We start from the raw sequence: 17,513 nt of genomic DNA, 5'->3' as shown, positions 1-17,513 counted from the left end.
CAAAAACATGGGTATTGGACCCAAGAACAGCCCCCCCCGTGGTGCGGTGCAGAGCAACTTCAGTCTTCATACACACAGTGATACCTGTCCCGGAAAAAAAGGGGTGATGAACTCGGTGCAGTCACAATCAAAAATGTTTCGAATGGCTAAACCTGCTGATTCTGGGACAAGTTCCCCCCCCCCCCCCCACCCCCAGAAGCCAGTCAGCCATATGTTAGGCATGTCTGCCATTGAAAGGAACATAGAAGGTTATAAAAAGCATGAAGTTGACAGTTTCCCATCTTTGCTCCACTCTCCTTGTACACAGACGCAGACACAGACACACGCGCAAGTACGGGCACACACCTTGATTTTTGAGCATCATAAATGCTTCTCTCATCTTTGGATGATGGTTGAGGCCTTCACTCCAGTTGTAAAGCAATGTTTTGATCTTCTTCTTGGCAGCTGGGGGAGTACGATCGGCTGAATACTTCGGGGACACCAGCTTGATCAACTCGTTCAGGTAGCGGAATTTGCCGATCTCGTCATGGAAGCGTTTGCCACATGAACGTACGCATGACTCGGTGACCTGATACACGTACATATACACACGCACGCACAGACACAAACACACACAGACACACACGTGCACAGACACACAGACACATGCACACACAGACAGACACACGCATGCACACACTCACAACACACAAACACGGAGAATACGGGGGTCGCCAAGAAAACACATAACGAGCAGAGCAAATGAAACAAGTTGAGATACGAAAATCAAGTGCAAGTAAATACGGAAGCCAAGCGCCAGAACACATGCACGCACGCACATACACCAATACCCACACCCACCCACACATAAGCACACACACACGCACGCATGCACACAACACACAGCAGAATGCATGTTAGCTGCAGCAGATAACCCAACTCACCTCCAAAGCGGACAGGACAACGCCTTCTGTAGAACTCTGGTATTTGGCAATGAGAAGTTTGATGGCAATCTGCGGTCTGAACATCACATACACCACACGTAAAACCACTATAAGCTTAGGCTTGCCAAGCAACACAGGACGTATGCCATATTTAGAGTGGTTTTACACCTATCACATGACCATACTAGACAGAATTGCTGATTCCAATTCCAGTTGAACCCCAAGCATCTAGGGGTCGCACGAGGTCGGTCATGCTGGTCGCGTGGTCTCATCTGGTCACAAGAAGAACTTATCACGTGTACGATCTTACGGACCATAATTAAGATGGCATCAACAAATCACCATAGGGTATCATGCGGTTGGATTTGTGTCGATACAATCAACTAGCCCATCTATCTGGTTGTTCCAGCTACATTGTACACATGTCGCTAGCAACAGATACAATGTTATGTGCATGTACACAGTTAGTACCACGCGCGTGCCCCGTATGGGTTTATGGGTGCCCGGAACCCCCCCCCCTTCGCTCAAAAATGCAGGATTTTGCTTCATTTTTTTGAAAAATTTCCCAGGGGATGCCCCGGAACCCCCCCCCCCCCTTGAAGGGCACCGGCGCATGCGCCTCAGTACAGTAGCCCTTACAGGACACACGGTGAACAGTTTAGGGGTGAGAGGCTCTAGCGAGGATACTAGCAGCCTATTTGTACCTCCCCCGCACAATGATCAGACACTGGACAATCTGTGAAATCTGGCGGTGCTAGAAACCGGTACGGCCATAGCCGTACCAGTGGCGCAGACCCTGGGTCATAGTACTGTAAAACCGGGAATTTTCGGTGCTGTAATGTTTTCCGTATTTCCCAAAATCAACGGAGCGCGAAAATTTCGATAAACCAGCTTTCCAGATCCAAAAATGCACCTCACACAATGTGTGGCATGGCATGGTTGAATTTTAGGTCGGGTTTTATTTTAGGTAAAAGTTACCTGTACTGAAGTTACCGAAAATAAATCTCCACCGAATTTTTCCGGTTTTACAGTACCCGAAACGATGTGCGTCTCGAGTCCGACTCTCGACCCCGGATTGGGAAGTTCTACGTGGCCAGTGGTACATGCGATTCGCAATCACCGCCTTGACCTGCTGATGCCAAGCGCGGCTCAGACCAGTGATGCCGACAGCCCTATGTGAGCGTGTATTGAATTGTATTTTTTTGTATTGTATTTTATTTTTATGAATAAACGCCGCGGAAACAACATTTATTGCTTTATTATTGTCCTTGGGCATTCCCAACAGACCCTAAGGTCTTCTTACAGGGTGCCCATCAGCCCTGCACCTAGGGCGACTGGAACTGGCAGACCACAAGCGACATCCACATCGTTCCACATTACAGTCACTCGGGTCGTGTCCCTAGATGCCAACCCTCCTGATGCACATGTACGCATATATAGGGGAGCTTGTTTCCACGTAGAGTGTGGCAGTGATTATCAATTAAATTTTTTTAAGAATTTTACGCAGAAGCTATCTCGCTACAGATGCCTGGCCAAATTCAAATGTAACGTGACAACTGTACGACTTACCCATCTTGCTCTTTATTGACAAAGTTGACAAATCTTGTCATGCCCGCTCCCCTCTCTCTATCCGTCCGCTTGGGATCGCAGGCGCGATCTGCGCAGGACAATAAAAATCGTGCATAATAAACGATCCAAAATCCGTGCAGCTCCGAACAAGAATTGGTGACCTTCCAAATGTACCCAATTACGTGTATTTACAAAGATTTTTCTCAATAACGATTTGGTGTTGTTATGCAAATTTGAGCACTATGAAACTTACCCAATGCGGCGTCCATGGCTGCGGCCTATGAAGATTAGGTCTTACTAGAGGCTGCACTTTGTGCAGCAAGCAAGCAGCAGCTGGCCACGAAAACAGCAGCCCCAAACCCCCTTCCTTCAACAAAGCCAAACCACTTGAAAATCAGGGAAATCAAGTCAAGGCCGCCCGTGACTCGACTCGATGTAGATCCAGCCAAGCCCCGTGCCGTGACATGCATGATCAGGATCAGGATGATCGATGACGAAGCATCGTGTTGACGGTGGAAGAACGACTCTACGTCACTAGCCGCAAAAGTTTGCGATATCTCTGACTCGAAATAGAATCTGATCTCGAGCTGATTATCGCGCTATCGCTAGAGTAGAGCTAGCGCGCTAGCCTATCTGGGCACGGTTGCCATGGATTCGTACGCACGCAAGCCGACACTTGCCGTGAAATAATCATTATTGTGCAAAAAAACGTCGATCTCTGGAAAATCAAACTTTTATCTGAACATTTTGTTGTGAACAGCCTGTTTATCAGGAAGTTTGTAGTATTTCACCTCCAACGCTCAATCCTGGAGCACATTCATTGCATTCGTGTTACTTGCTGTAATATCTACACGTCTGCGAATTACAGACGCCTTCACTACACGCGACAGGAACTATGGATATCGGTGGCTTTCGCACCGTTCGTGTGAAGTTTGACGAGACGTGCCAGTCATCGCACTGTGTGTATATCAAGAAGCACAATGTGCGTATAGAGTCGGATGCAACACCACCAGATCGCACCCTATTCGTGCTGAATGTGCCACCATTTTGTGATGAGGTAAATGAATAAGACTTTCTGACTGCATTTTGAAACTTGTTTCGTCTAGGATTTGGAATTTGAAAAATAATAATAAATTATGGCGAATAGACTCTTGGTTGGAGGAAAGCAAATCAGCACACGAAGCACAGAAGCCATATAGTTTCGACTAGGCCTTTCACCATTGTATTTGACTTGAAAAGTAATAGTATGAAAGGCCTAGTCGAAACTATAATTATGGCTTCTGTGCTTCGTGTGCTGAATAAGATGGTGGTATTAAAAGACACACCGACATGGCAGTAATATTATTTTACGCCTTTCCACACACGTTGTCCAAGCTGCAAAGTACCAATCTGGCACAGAGCTCTCCGTCTCAGTGCCACCACCGCCATGAGATTGTATACGGCGCATGGTTGGAGCAGGGCTGATGATATCTGACATAGCAGGCTGGTACAGGGGCGGTGGAACCTTTGACCACCAACTGGTGTCACGGGTCACCTGTACCCACCGTAGGTATGAACGGCGGTGGCATGGCCGGACCGATCAAAAGCTGCTTCCGCCGGTCCTGCGGTACACCAGGCATCACTTGGTGCATAGAAGATGGCACGGCTAGGACTTGGCGTGACTGTGACATACATTTCGTCTTCATTGGATTCTCGTTGGACGTCGTCGAACAGCCACTGCGGCTGTATTTATGGCTGAATAATAATGAGATGGTGAAGGCACACATGCCTAAAGTAGCCAAACAGCACGCACATCAGAGGGTAATCTGGGTACTAGTACCGTTACAACGTAATCATTTGGCAAAACAAAACAAAAACAAAAAAGGCGAACATTGTACGTACGTGTAGTGACGTACAGTGAAATCTGTCTAAGGGCATGTTCGATTGGTAAGGATCGGGATCGGGATCCAGATCTCAGATCCTTCGGATCCTTCAGATTCAACTGAACACTTTATTTTGGACCTTGACTGTTGCCATGTTGACAATGGCGCTCACAAGTCACCCAAAAGGGTGAACGTCGTACTCATCGCGTGCGTCGTACCAAAAGTCAACAAGCTCTATCTCTATCCACGTGTGCGTACCACAATGTGTACAAAAATGATTTTTACCCGCCATATACGCACAAAGGCCACATTTGGATCCGTTGGATCCGGTCAACCCTGCTCCCCGAGGTGGGTTGACCGGATCCAAATCCGAAGGATCTGGATCCGGATTCGACCAATCGAAAGGGTGCGAATCCAGTGGATCCGGTGGATCGGGATCCTGATCCTACCAATCGAACATGCCCTAAGCCGACCGACCAGTCAACATTTTTTTTTAAACTCACGGTTCGCGTCAGACTTGGCTAGAGGCCGGGTTTTCCGCATCCGTAGGATTGCTATCACCCTTCAAGGATCAAGGCCCAGATGCAGCTCCTAAAGTGGCGGGAGGTGAGTAGATCAGCTCACCAGCGAGTGGTCAAAGACCGAAAATCCCATTCACTGCATCCATGTTTTCCTCGTGCCACTCAAGGGACCTTACAGATCTGGTCCCTTGCATAGGTGGTCTTCTTATCCAGGGTCAGTTGACCAGAAATTACAGTCATACTTAATCCCAGTTGTAGTGGTCCGCTTGGACAGGCGGTTTCACCTTGACAGGTTTTTACCAAGAGTACATAACCCCCCAGAGTGTGCAACGCCTGATCCAGCTCTGCATTGGGTCTTGGTCGAGCGTAATCGGATCTTAGCGTCATAATACCGTGCACATCTGAGGGGAACCCGGGGAGTTGCAGGCTCTCTCGGATCAAAAACAACGGTGCCCTGCCTCGAGACCGGCCTTGTGCTGGTGTGGAGTATACGCATGACATCAGAAGATTCGATTACGCTCGACGAAGACCCTATGCAGAGCTGGATCAGGCGTTGCACACTCTGGGGGGTTATGTACTCTTGGTTTTACTGTACATGCGAAAGCCCAGCTTGAATAGAAATGTCTTGTGAATGTGACCTTTGGGCACATGCCCCCCAGTCTTGGGCTTACACGCACTTATGTCGATTAACAAGGTAGCAAGCAAGTCCTTATAGCCGGCAATTTGGCGGTCAGAGCATTGACAAAATAGCACTTTGAAAGATAGCGCTAGTGGCGCCAACTACGCACTCATGTAGAAATACATGTACCTGGCTTGAAAGATTGCAAACCTGATGCTAGACTAAACATTGTGAACAATGCGTCCATGAACACGCCGTTGACAAAAAATCTTTCTCCCCCAACACAATCCCAGGTATGTTTACTGGACCTATTGTGTATGGTTGTTCTTCATGTTTTGAGTGATTCTGTTCCAACATGCACAATTTATCTCGCTATTCCCCGCAGGATTCAGTACGGCACATATTTGAACGTTTTGGTCCCATTTCTGCCGTTCACTTGCGGTCCAAGCCAGGAAACGTGACGACAGCAGAGGAGCGCACAGAGGAGGAGGATTACTTCAGACCGCCCGCTACGTCACCCGTACGTATAGTGCTGCGCTGTGTGTGTGTGGGGGGGGGGGGGGGTGTGAGGATGTGTGTATGTATCTGTGTGTGCCTTCGGGTGGTAGTGGGTGTGTCTGTGTCTGTGTGTGTCTCTGTGGTGGTGGGGCTATCACCAATGTCGTTATCGTCGCGATGGCCCTTGGACAATGAGAGAGTCACCTCCACCGTTATTTCATTGAATGCCTGAACTAGTCTTGTTGTTGTTCTTTATCCAGGGTTTTCGCTGTGGCTATGTGGTGTTCGAAGATGGGCAACATCTCAGCACAGCAGTCAAGGACAAGTACAAGGATGTTGTCGTTCTGTCAACAGAAGCTCGGCCTCTTGCATCGGGCATCACAAGTGAGTTAGCATTCAACTGCACGCCGTTTCTTGCTGGGGAAAACAATGATTTGCGTGCTCCACACAACAAAGCACAGTGATCATAAATTGCTGTAAATCAGAATGTGACGCTTGAAGTATCCCTCAGACAATGAGAGAACATCGTGTTGCACAAGTATGTTTGTATGTCATCAGTGACAGTGGCCTCTCGTGTAGTCGGTTTTCTTTTGCAGGGAAAGAGGTGATCTGTTTCCTGTGCTGTATAGCCTTGTCATATAGGCTTAAACTCGGATGCTGAGTAAAAAAAAGAGAGAAGAAACACATGAGAACGAGCTATGCAGCAACTATCCACATCTGTAACAAGATGATAAACAGTCAGAAAGTGTGATAATAGGGCACAAAGCTGACAGGCTTCTCTCTCTCTTTTACATATCGGCTTCCTTTAGTCTTTTGGAAGTCTGTGCATGCTATTCCTCAGTCAATGCCTCAATGGAGGCCTATGGCTGTACAGTAAAAACCAGAACTCAAAGGCATCATCAGTTGCTCTCTAGAACCCCTTCTCACTGATCAAAATATGAGGAGTAACATCTTTGCCTCTGTGTGTGTGTCTCTCTCTCTCTCTTTCTCTCTCTCTCTCCCTCTCTCTCTCTCTCTCTCTCTCTCTCTCTCTCTCTCTCTCTCTCTCTCTCTCTCTCTCTCTCTCTCTCTCTCTCTCTCTCTCTCTCTCTCTCTCTCTCTCTCTCTCTCTCTCTCTCTCTCTCTCTCTGTCTCTGTCTCTGTCTCTCTGCCTCTCTCTCTGTCTCTGTCTCTCTCGCTGTCTCTCTCTCTCTCTCTCTCTCTCTCTCTCTCTCTCTCTCTCTCTCTCTCTCTCTCTCTCTCTCTCTCTCTCTCTCTCTCTCTCTCTCTGTGTGTGTCTGTGTGTGCGTGTGTGTGCACTTGTTTCAGAATGGTGCCAGGATTATCGTCAGCGGTGGCCTGACCCTGCCCTGCTCCATCGCTCAGCGTCAGCGTACATCGAGACCTACGAGGCACGCGTAGCCCAGGAGAAGACTAAGGCCGAGAGGGCAGCCGGACGGCCGGATGAGGAGGGCTGGATCGAAGTCACCCGCGGCTCGAAGAAGTCCGTGGCCACCACGACCCTGGCGAAAACGAGGCAACTCACTCCCAAAGAGCGCCGTCGCCTTCGCAAGGAGCAGAAAGACAAGGTTAGTTTACTGTAAAAGCCTAACGAGTTAACGAAGAGGAATCGGTCGTTAAAATAGAAAACGTTATCCAGAAATCGATACATATACTGTTGCGAGTGAGCATTGAGAATGAGTGAGAATCGTTACCTTTGGTACGCGTAAACTGGTCAAATTTAGGAAAATCGGTATACCGTATTTCCTCGATTAATAGACCCGGTCTTTTGTTTTTTGAAGAGGGTTGGACCCCCGGTCTCTTATTTGGGCATGGTCCATTATTTCAGCGCGGTCCACTATATTTTCATCGGCACATCGCTGGAAATGGTGGATTTTTAACACGTCATAATATAGAACTTATAGTGGACCGTGCTCAAATAATGAAAGAAAGCACTAGCCACTACAAAAATTGTAGTTGCGCAACCTAATATCGCGTACTTTTTTGATCCACCACGTGCTTTCTTAGTGTGCATGCGCAAAGCGATGAACTCAAATAAGAGACCGGATCTCTTATTCGGGCATGGTCTACTATTTTTCCGTGAGGCCTCGAGGAGAGTCTACTATTTGAGCATGGTCTAGTATTCGAGCATGGTCCATTAATCAAGGAAATACGGTATTTGCGGCCCGCTAGAATAATGGCGTTAACAGTATTCGTGTGTGTTTGCACGGCGTTTGCTACCACTGGTGCCAATGCAGTGGAAATTCATGGTTGCCAACACCAGAGAGCCAGTGCACCCTTTGTGCTGTATACGTACAGGGGGGGGGGTGCTGGTTACTGCATGCGCTACGAATTGATTGTGCACAGTCGGGCTGGGTTGAGCAACTGTGCGGGTACGGTGGAGATTGGATATAGCGACACTCCTTCGGGAGAGAACAAAATGTCACTATATTCGATCTGTCACTAAACCCGATCTTCACAAAGGACTTACTATACGACTTGGGCAACAGAATTGTGTCCCTAAACTTCACTCTGTCGTTATATGCAAGGTCGTTATATCCGATCTCCACTGTACCCTATCTGAGAGGCGTCTTCGTGTACTCGATCTGCTCTGCCAGGCATTGCTTTCTCAGTACGTTAGGATTGGCAATGGCTGGGAAAATGACCCGTCCTTTTTCCCGTATCCAATAGCTCTTGCTCTTCTGCCGTCAAGTATCAGCAGTCTGTGCTGCTAACCTTACTTGTGACTGTAGACTGGTTGAACGGCGTTCGGTTTGAGACGCCGCTTTATCCATCGATCTAGTGCAGTTGCCATCCTGTGTCTAAAATGTGTCTGCATACCTGTGTGCGTGTGGGGTGTATTTCCAATACAGGAGCTGCTGCACTTCTACCAGTTCCAGCATCGCGAAAAGAAGAGAGAACGTAAGTGAGAGCCCCTGTTGGCGTGATGGTCTCACGGATGTGCAGTAAACTACAGTGCTGCTCATTGAAATCCGATCGTGTGGCTCAAGTTTGTGTCCCGCGCTATTTCACAGCCCAGTGTTCACAAGTCTATGGCTGCACAGCGCCTGGCGCGTACTTTTCCCACGGAATCGGATTTCATTGAGTACTTGCACTGTCTGCCACCCTGGTAGCACAGGCATGGTGGTGGCCTGGCACATGCGAAACTTCCTAAGCTGGTTGTGTTTCTCAACGCAATTGTATAGCCGGTGGTAACGCGGACGTGCAAACTTTACTTACTAGCACTGTACTATGTATGTGCATGTCAATCTATGGCACTGTCACACTGTGTTCGTCTTTTCCTTGCTTGCGAGAGCCAGAACTGTGCTGCGTCGGACATTGACAAGGGGTTTGCGCCAAAGTTTCTCCTATCCAGGATCTTGTCCATTCATTCATCCTGTTGTCACACGCTTTGGGGGGGGGGGGGGGGGGGGCATCAAAGCGTAACCATGCCTGTCAATATAAACTGTATTAACCCTTTGTGTACGGACTGTACACTTTTCAAAATTTCAATCGATCGTAACTCAGTCGTTCCTGGGTTATATCCGAAAACTAAAGTATGTAGACAGTTTCCTCTGAGACAAAAATGCGATAATACTCATAAAAAGGACACACTTCAGGCTCATTACAAACATCTTGAAAGTTTTTGTCTTCACAAGTATACTTTCAAGCCTTCTCATCAGGTGAAATACAGGCAAGAGAAAAGGAACAGGAACAGTGGATTAAATACAGTAAGAAGGTGGTAAAACAGCGCAAAAAGAAAGAAAGAAAGAAAGAAGATAGCTAAAGTAAACAGCGAAAATTGCAATAATGACACAAAGGTGCAAATGCGAGAAAACTCAATAAGCGCGACATGTAGTGCGACAACAAGAGACAACCACTGGACATACATGTAACTAACGAGGTTTTGACGACCTACCTAACAGCCTAAGTGTGAATTTGATTTGTTTCTGTTTGCAAAGGTTGGGTTTCCTTGTGTGGATGTATACAGCTTCCAAAACATTCAGCAATCTAGCACTGCGTACACGTGACACAATCGAAAAACAATCATCCGAATACACAGCACGACAATCAGGATGCTCAAACAAATGACTAGCAATGGACGACTCATACTTATCAGAACTAACATCAGAACAATCAGCATGTGCGGTGGACACATCCGATTTCACATGGCTAGTCGAGTGGACCCTAGCCGTTGCCTCTGTCTGTGCTTTAGTCGCTGCCATCGCCGCCGTTGCCGATCTTGTTATTCTTCTGGTTGATGTGGTTCCTGTCACTGCCACGCACGTAGGTGTCTTGTCCGGTTGTTTTTCTGGTGGTCTAGTTAATTGTGAGGTGACGTTCCTTGGTGTTGATGCCGCTGCGTTGGACCATCTTGTACCAGGATGATTCTTTGCTGGACGTCCCCTCCGTGGTCGAGTGGATCGTGCGTGTTGTGGAATAAGGTGTAGCGGTGCGTGTTGTCGGATGCGTGCGTCCAGATGTTGAAGAGTCCTACCTACATATCGGCTCTCACATTGCCGACACTCGAAGTGATAAATCAACTTGGATAATTGGCCTGTAGGTAGGACGTCCTTCCTCACCGTGAACGCACGCACCGTGGAGTAGATGAAGCGAATATGAACATTATGGTAATTGGACTCCACGGCAGACTTAACCCGACGCTGAACCATACGTGATACTGACTCGCCCTTCCACGGTAAACATAGGTATACTGGATTAGCGGAAACTTCAGCATTCTTCTTTGGACTGGTCTCAGTTACATACTTCACAATAACAGACTCGGGGTATCCATTGAGACGAAAAAGCGCACGTAACTTCTCCAACTCCTGCTCCAACCTTGAAGACGAACAAAGGCGACGTGCACGATCCACCAAATTACGCAACAAATTGATCTTATACAGTGTCGCGCAAAACGAATCCCAAACAATGTACAAGCCAGTGAACGTAGGCTTGCGATAGACCGACGTGACAACACCACCATCAATTGACTTCTCAACGAGCACATCAAGAAAAGGTAGACGATCTGACTCCTCAAATTCACACGTGAAATCCAACATACCATCAACAACCTTCCTCAGCAGATCACGAAATTGGAGGCACTGAGCCTCAGACTGAAAATACGAGAAAGAATCATCGACAAATCTCACATACAATGGGGGCATCAAACTAACCGGAATCTGACATTCGTAATAACCAACAAATATATTTGCCAAAACAGGACCAAGGGGCGAACCCATAGCAACACCATCAATCTGTCGATACATGACACCATCAAAGGAAAACTCCACACCTGACGTTACCAAGCGGATCATTTCGCGGAACGAATCTTCACGTAACTCGCCAGGCGGACATAGTGAGCGATGATATAGCGTTTCGCAGCAAATATCAATGACTTCGTTTTGCGCGACACTGTATAAGATCAATTTGTTGCGTAATTTGGTGGATCGTGCACGTCGCCTTTGTTCGTCTTCAAGGTTGGAGCAGGAGTTGGAGAAGTTACGTGCGCTTTTTCGTCTCAATGGATACCCCGAGTCTGTTATTGTGAAGTATGTAACTGAGACCAGTCCAAAGAAGAATGCTGAAGTTTCCGCTAATCCAGTATACCTATGTTTACCGTGGAAGGGCGAGTCAGTATCACGTATGGTTCAGCGTCGGGTTAAGTCTGCCGTGGAGTCCAATTACCATAATGTTCATATTCGCTTCATCTACTCCACGGTGCGTGCGTTCACGGTGAGGAAGGACGTCCTACCTACAGGCCAATTATCCAAGTTGATTTATCACTTCGAGTGTCGGCAATGTGAGAGCCGATATGTAGGTAGGACTCTTCAACATCTGGACGCACGCATCCGACAACACGCACCGCTACACCTTATTCCACAACACGCACGATCCACTCGACCACGGAGGGGACGTCCAGCAAAGAATCATCCTGGTACAAGATGGTCCAACGCAGCGGCATCAACACCAAGGAACGTCACCTCACAATTAACTAGACCACCAGAAAAACAACCGGACAAGACACCTACGTGCGTGGCAGTGACAGGAACCACATCAACCAGAAGAATAACAAGATCGGCAACGGCGGCGATGGCAGCGACTAAAGCACAGACAGAGGCAACGGCTAGGGTCCACTCGACTAGCCATGTGAAATCGGATGTGTCCACCGCACATGCTGATTGTTCTGATGTTAGTTCTGATAAGTATGAGTCGTCCATTGCTAGTCATTTGTTTGAGCATCCTGATTGTCGTGCTGTGTATTCGGATGATTGTTTTTCGATTGTGTCACGTGTACGCAGTGCTAGATTGCTGAATGTTTTGGAAGCTGTATACATCCACACAAGGAAACCCAACCTTTGCAAACAGAAACAAATCAAATTCACACTTAGGCTGTTAGGTAGGTCGTCAAAACCTCGTTAGTTACATGTATGTCCAGTGGTTGTCTCTTGTTGTCGCACTACATGTCGCGCTTATTGAGTTTTCTCGCATTTGCACCTTTGTGTCATTATTGCAATTTTCGCTGTTTACTTTAGCTATCTTCTTTCTTTCTTTCTTTCTTTTTGCGCTGTTTTACCACCTTCTTACTGTATTTAATCCACTGTTCCTGTTCCTTTTCTCTTGCCTGTATTTCACCTGATGAGAAGGCTTGAAAGTATACTTGTGAAGACAAAAACTTTCAAGATGTTTGTAATGAGCCTGAAGTGTGTCCTTTTTATGAGTATTATAAAGTATGTAGGTCAAAGATAAAACTCCCAGCTGTCCATTGAAACAATCGCTGAAGCGCTCCGATGTGTGGTTCCAGAGTTACGAAGCTCGAAAGTCGAATCGCGGCAAATGTCGCTCAATAGTCGCTCGCGCAAATTTGAATGAGGGATTTCCCCATCATTCTGGGCATGCAGTGACGTAGAAACACGTTCAAAAATGGTAAACGGACTCATGGCAGTTTGTGAAATTTTTTTGAAGTAACAGTTAGTTGTTACGAGCAAGGAGAGCGAAATGGCTGATGCAAGACGACTTCTGTCGAAATATTGGCGTTGCAGCTAAGACGCTGGGCTGTAGCGCTGGCGTTTTGACCTTCGTGGTGGCAAGCGTGGGCTCAATGTGTTCCTCTTGCGACGAGCTTTCCAGGAAGCCCAAGATTGAAAAAATCGTCAAAAGGAGACTAAAGTTATGACCCAGATAATACGGACCTTTCGCTAACGATTTTCGTTAATTTTCCTTTGGTCTGGATTACGTACCGAAGTTTCGTAAATTTTTCGTTTCGCTCGCATGTCCACATTTCGTTGCGTTGTTGTCGTAGCAACATATTTCTCACCGGCGGTGCGCAGTTCATGACCTGAACTTTGCACCCTTCTATTCCCCACGCTGGTTTTTTGATTTCCTCCTATCTCCACTCCATGATCACTCAAGCTACGACCGGTCTGTAATTGTATGCTATAGCCAGGATCTGACTCAATCATCAAAAATTCAAAATGCTTTTATCTCTGTTCCTTCTTGAGCACGAGAATGGAATGTTGGATGAAGAGGAGCTCCTACTTCTCATCCATTGCATAACTGAAGATACCTGTGCGAATCTCCCTCAGCATGTGGGTAATCGATTAAACTTTGAAAAAATTGATGAGGAGACATGTTCTCGCAGATATCGCTTCACGAAAGCACAGGTTATGGAGTTGCTTGAACGGCTCAGCCTCCCAGCGAGGTTTCGTGCTCCGTCACGACACTGTTGGACAGGATTGGAAGGGCTGCTGGTGGTTTTGAGGCGTCTTTCGTATCCTAACACTCTTGGTGATATGTGCGAAGAATTTGGGAGGTCCAAACCATCACTGAGCGTCGTGTTCAATATCACCCTGCAATGGATTTTCAGGAATTGGGATGGTTTGTTGACTGATCCGTTTACCCACCAGTTCCTGACACCTGCCAGATTTGCCAAGTATTGCCAGGCAGTCCGACGAAAGACAAGTGTGCCACTGGATGTATGGGGCTTCATTGCTGGCACAGTTAGGAGTGTTTGCAAGCCGTCTATTCACCAGCGCATGTTCTACAATGGACATAAACGGGTTCATGCCCTCAAATACCAGTCCTGTGTCACACCAGATGGCTTGATTTGCCATTTATTTGGTCCCGTTGAAGGCAGACGGCATGATTCAGGTGTTCTCTTGGAAAGTGGTTTGCTGCCTAGGCTGCAACAGTTTGCCAGGAAACCAAATGGTCAGCCATGTGCACTGTATGGAGATCCCGCATACCCACTGTCGCCGTTTCTTATGAAGGGATATCAAGGAGCTGCGTTAACAGCTGAGCAACAGGAATTCAATACAGCTATGAATTCTGCACGTATGGTGGTGGAATGGAGCTTTGGTGACGTCGTTGCACAGTGGGCGTTCAATGATTTCAAGAAGCAGCAGAAGATCATGCTTCAGCCCGTTGCTGCCTACTACAAGGTGTCTGCACTCCTCACAAATTGCCGTACCATCTGCCGAGAAGGCAACAAGACATCAAAGTATTTCAACTTATCTCCACCTACCTTAGCAGAGTATCTACAATGATGTCAGCACTACATCATTCTGTTGCTGTGCCATCTCTCCATTTTACAACAAACACTTAGACCATGAAAGAACTGTAAACATCTTGGCTGTGGATATTCCCTCTACTTAGCAGTTTTAAAAACAGACTACGTTTAGTCATTCATTCAATTATGGAATGGTGAAGACTCTGTTATATCTGTTCAATGAAATTCCATGGTGAAATTGGTCAAAAGGCATTGATAACACTGGTTAGAATGACGTTAACATTGGAATGGTTACAGGTATACAACTGTGAAGTGCTGGGTGAAAGCGGGACTAGTGGATAAGCTACAAAGCAAGGGCTGTTCCTTCGTGAAGAAGTGAAAAAGCTATTGCATTTTTTTGACAGTGGCTGCCATTAGCTGCAGAAACATACTGCGTTCCTCGCGGTCCTGTTCTGCCTTTTGCTTGCGATCTTGACGGTCATCTTCTGCTTTCTTGCTCTCTTCTTGTTCCTTTTTCTTTTTTGACGCAAGCTCGTCCCGTTGAGCCTCTTCCTTCAGGGCCATCTCCCTCTCCTGGGTAACATGAACAGAATCACCAACAGAAATCAGAAAATTCAATAAACAAAAAAACAATTGAACACATGAACAATTTAAAGCATTTTCTCTTGAAATTTATTCTATACAGCATGAAAGTAAAAATGGGTCATACCTGCAGCGCGAGTCTTCGCTCCTCCAGTGCGACTGCATTTGCACCATGAGAAGCAGCAAACTTCTCCTCCTCCAAATACACTTTTCTCTCCTCAATCTTGAGAAGAGCATCATTTTTCTTCTCGAGGTACGTAATAATAGGATCCGCTTGATCGTACGTGCTGCTCCGCTTGGTTTTCTGGGGCCGGTCTTCCGCTGAAGATTTCTCCGAAAGGGTCCTACAAGCATCGGCTCGCATCTGCTCGGCCACAGCCTTTTCCGCATGCTTGGCTGTCACCACTGCCACTGCGGCTTGCTCCTTCTCGGCCTTCAGCTCCTGTAGCTCGGTTAGAAGCACGTCTGCTTCGGAGAAGTCCTCTACAATACCAGAGGCCGATTTGCTTTTGCTATCTTTGGATTTCTGCTTCGACATCAGCAGGTGCAGCCTATCTGAAGCGCCTTTCTTTTTTAAATTGCCGAATCGCCGGTCTTGTGAGGATAGTTCATCCACGACATCATCCATTACCGACGAACCACGGACAAAAGGATTTCCTGATCCACGAATCTGTCTGAGCAGGACCAAGTCCATGCCTGAGTCCCAAACTATCCGTTGCCTATCCGGTGTAATAGGTGTCGGAGGAACAGGTGCAGGTAAATTTGAAGCCATAGTACACTGACACGTTTACGGTTAGGGATAAGAGAAAGAGTAGAGGGAAAAGTCTGAAAAATCTGAAACAAATCCCGCCAAACAAGAACGAAAGCAATATTCGTTGAAAGTGGCTTTTTCCGTCCAGATCAGACGAACTTCCGTAAGATCTTCGTAACCTCGTTCCCGCACTACGAAAATGGTGTACGAAAATCGTTAGCGAAAGGTCTCTAATTATAGAATTCGAGGTGAGTCGAGATCAAATTCAGTCTGTGTACAATTTTTTCAGTACATAAAGGGTTAATGTGAGTGTGTGGAGTAGTGCTTTCATTTTCGTATTATTTGCTCCCTGTGTTGGTTGCCACTTGCAGAGATTGCGCAGCTGCGTCGCAAGTTCGAAGAGGACAAGGAGAAGATCAAGGAAATGCGCTCCGCACGCAAGTTCCGACCGTTCTGATCATGGAAGCGCACCGTGTGTGTGTGTGTGTGTGTGTGTGTTGCCTATTGTCAGCTACTCGCCTTGCACGTCTTCTGTTTGTACAGTACTCGTCTCTTTCGTTCATGCTCCCCAACTTCTCGTTTGTGCAACCTGAACAACTTGACGTCATTGCTCAGGTGTATTTTCAGTTTCACCAATGTCGCTAGTAGTAAAAAAAATTAAATTAACCCTCCGCCCATGCTGTGTTCCATGGCGTGTTTACATGGTGTGTGCCAAGGGTGCCAACGGATTGTTCAACATTGCATCTTGAAGTATACTTGCGGCCAATGGGTTCCGATGTCATGAATGCATCGGCGGGTTGCGTAGTGTTGATGTGGCTACAGTATACTGAGTGGTTGTGCCATGCATACGTGTCTTGTAGGCTACGGTCTGTGCAATAGATGCCTTGGTCACAGTAGCTGTGCAATATTGACAACAATAGTTGCCACCAAGGCAAAGAAATCTAGACATTCTGTCACGTCACTCAATCAAATGACCCACAATGAAAATAATACGAGTGCTCCAACACACTGCCTGTGCGGTTTGCAGGGGTGTACTGTATGTGCGTGTGGGGGGGGGGGGGTGATGTGTGTGAGGGGGGTGCGAGAGCTGAAACAAGCACGAAAGTATCCCCCATCTCGTCTTCTTTCTAGATTGCACCTCAAGATATGCACGGTTGCATCCTGTGTGATGCAGGCCTGGTTTCATACAGGGGAGGGAAGCTTGTAACGACTACTCCCTGCTTGTAACATACCACCGAATATGGACTATCTGAACACGCAAAGGCCAGTTCACCAACATGCATAAATTGCATGAAAGATCCCAGAAGACCATAGCCGCACACTGTCAGGCAGTTGTCAGCGGATGCATAACCCACACGAGAATGATGAGAAGGAGAGCTTTGTGCCGGTGTGTTCTTTGCAGCTAAGGGCAAGAGAGCATGTGAAGTTGTGTGGGCAAGTGTGTGTGTGTGTGTGTTTTACCCCATGGTAAAGACACTATTATTATTCATGACCAGCTATAGCTTGAAAAATGAAAGCCGCATCAAGGCTACTATGGCTACCAAGAGTAGACAGTCAATAGGAGTAGGACTGGTCCTTGACGACACCCAGGGCCAGAGACCCTATCCGCTGTATACTGATGATGAGATGATCGTGCAACATGTCACACCATTGCACTAACAGTTTACTAAAGTAACTGCAGTCAACTTCGCGAATATAAGGAC

General features: G+C 47.1%; 3 protein-coding genes across 3 annotated transcripts in view; 1 reads left to right on the top strand and 2 right to left on the bottom strand.

Moving 5' to 3' along the window:
* LOC135811899 (ADP-ribosylation factor-binding protein GGA1-like) overlaps window positions 1-2,905 on the bottom strand; it is a 14,093-nt gene extending 11,188 nt beyond the window's left edge. Inside the window, exons 1-4 of the mRNA XM_065325142.1 lie at window positions 2,746-2,905; window positions 2,493-2,580; window positions 924-999; window positions 346-568 (exon numbers count right to left, since the gene is read on the bottom strand). Coding sequence (XP_065181214.1) covers window positions 346-568; window positions 924-999; window positions 2,493-2,580; window positions 2,746-2,761 — 403 coding nt within the window. The 5' untranslated portion in view covers window positions 2,762-2,905. The remainder of the gene's footprint in view (window positions 1-345; window positions 569-923; window positions 1,000-2,492; window positions 2,581-2,745) is intronic.
* Window positions 2,906-3,233: 328 nt separating this feature from the next.
* LOC135811902 (ribosomal RNA-processing protein 7 homolog A-like) lies at window positions 3,234-16,816 on the top strand. The gene is made up of 6 exons (XM_065325145.1): window positions 3,234-3,549; window positions 5,880-6,014; window positions 6,253-6,376; window positions 7,301-7,560; window positions 8,845-8,893; window positions 16,182-16,816. Exons 1-6 carry the CDS (start codon window positions 3,388-3,390, stop codon window positions 16,265-16,267), a joined length of 816 nt encoding a protein of 271 aa, XP_065181217.1. The 5' UTR covers window positions 3,234-3,387; the 3' UTR covers window positions 16,268-16,816.
* LOC135812365 (uncharacterized) lies at window positions 14,570-15,687 on the bottom strand. Its single transcript, XM_065325740.1, has 2 exons — window positions 15,187-15,687; window positions 14,570-15,050 (listed from the first exon to the last, which is right to left on the bottom strand). The coding sequence occupies exons 1-2, from the start codon at window positions 15,685-15,687 to the stop codon at window positions 14,862-14,864; spliced, it is 690 nt and encodes a 229-aa protein (XP_065181812.1). The 3' UTR covers window positions 14,570-14,861.
* Window positions 16,817-17,513: the final 697 nt, after the last annotated feature.

The sequence above is a fragment of the Sycon ciliatum genome, chromosome 3, assembly GCF_964019385.1.
Source record: "Sycon ciliatum chromosome 3, ocSycCili1.1, whole genome shotgun sequence".
Classification (NCBI taxonomy): domain Eukaryota; kingdom Metazoa; phylum Porifera; class Calcarea; order Leucosolenida; family Sycettidae; genus Sycon; species Sycon ciliatum.
This window is presented reverse-complemented; position numbering and strand designations above follow the sequence as displayed.

Excerpts from the sequence above, each read along its gene's own strand:
- LOC135811902 (XM_065325145.1), top strand. The coding sequence starts at position 3,388 with ATGGATATCGGTGGCTTTCGCACCGTTCGTGTGAAGTTTGACGAGACG. Across the intron at positions 6,015-6,252 it reads GACCGCCCGCTACGTCACCC|GGTTTTCGCTGTGGCTATGT; the intron begins GTACGTATAGTG and ends TTCTTTATCCAG. Across the intron at positions 6,377-7,300 it reads TCTTGCATCGGGCATCACAA|AATGGTGCCAGGATTATCGT; the intron begins GTGAGTTAGCAT and ends CACTTGTTTCAG.
- LOC135812365 (XM_065325740.1), bottom strand. The coding sequence starts at position 15,687 with ATGGATGATGTCGTGGATGAACTATCCTCACAAGACCGGCGATTCGGC. Across the intron at positions 15,051-15,186 it reads AGCGAAGACTCGCGCTGCAG|GAGAGGGAGATGGCCCTGAA; the intron begins GTATGACCCATT and ends CATGTTACCCAG.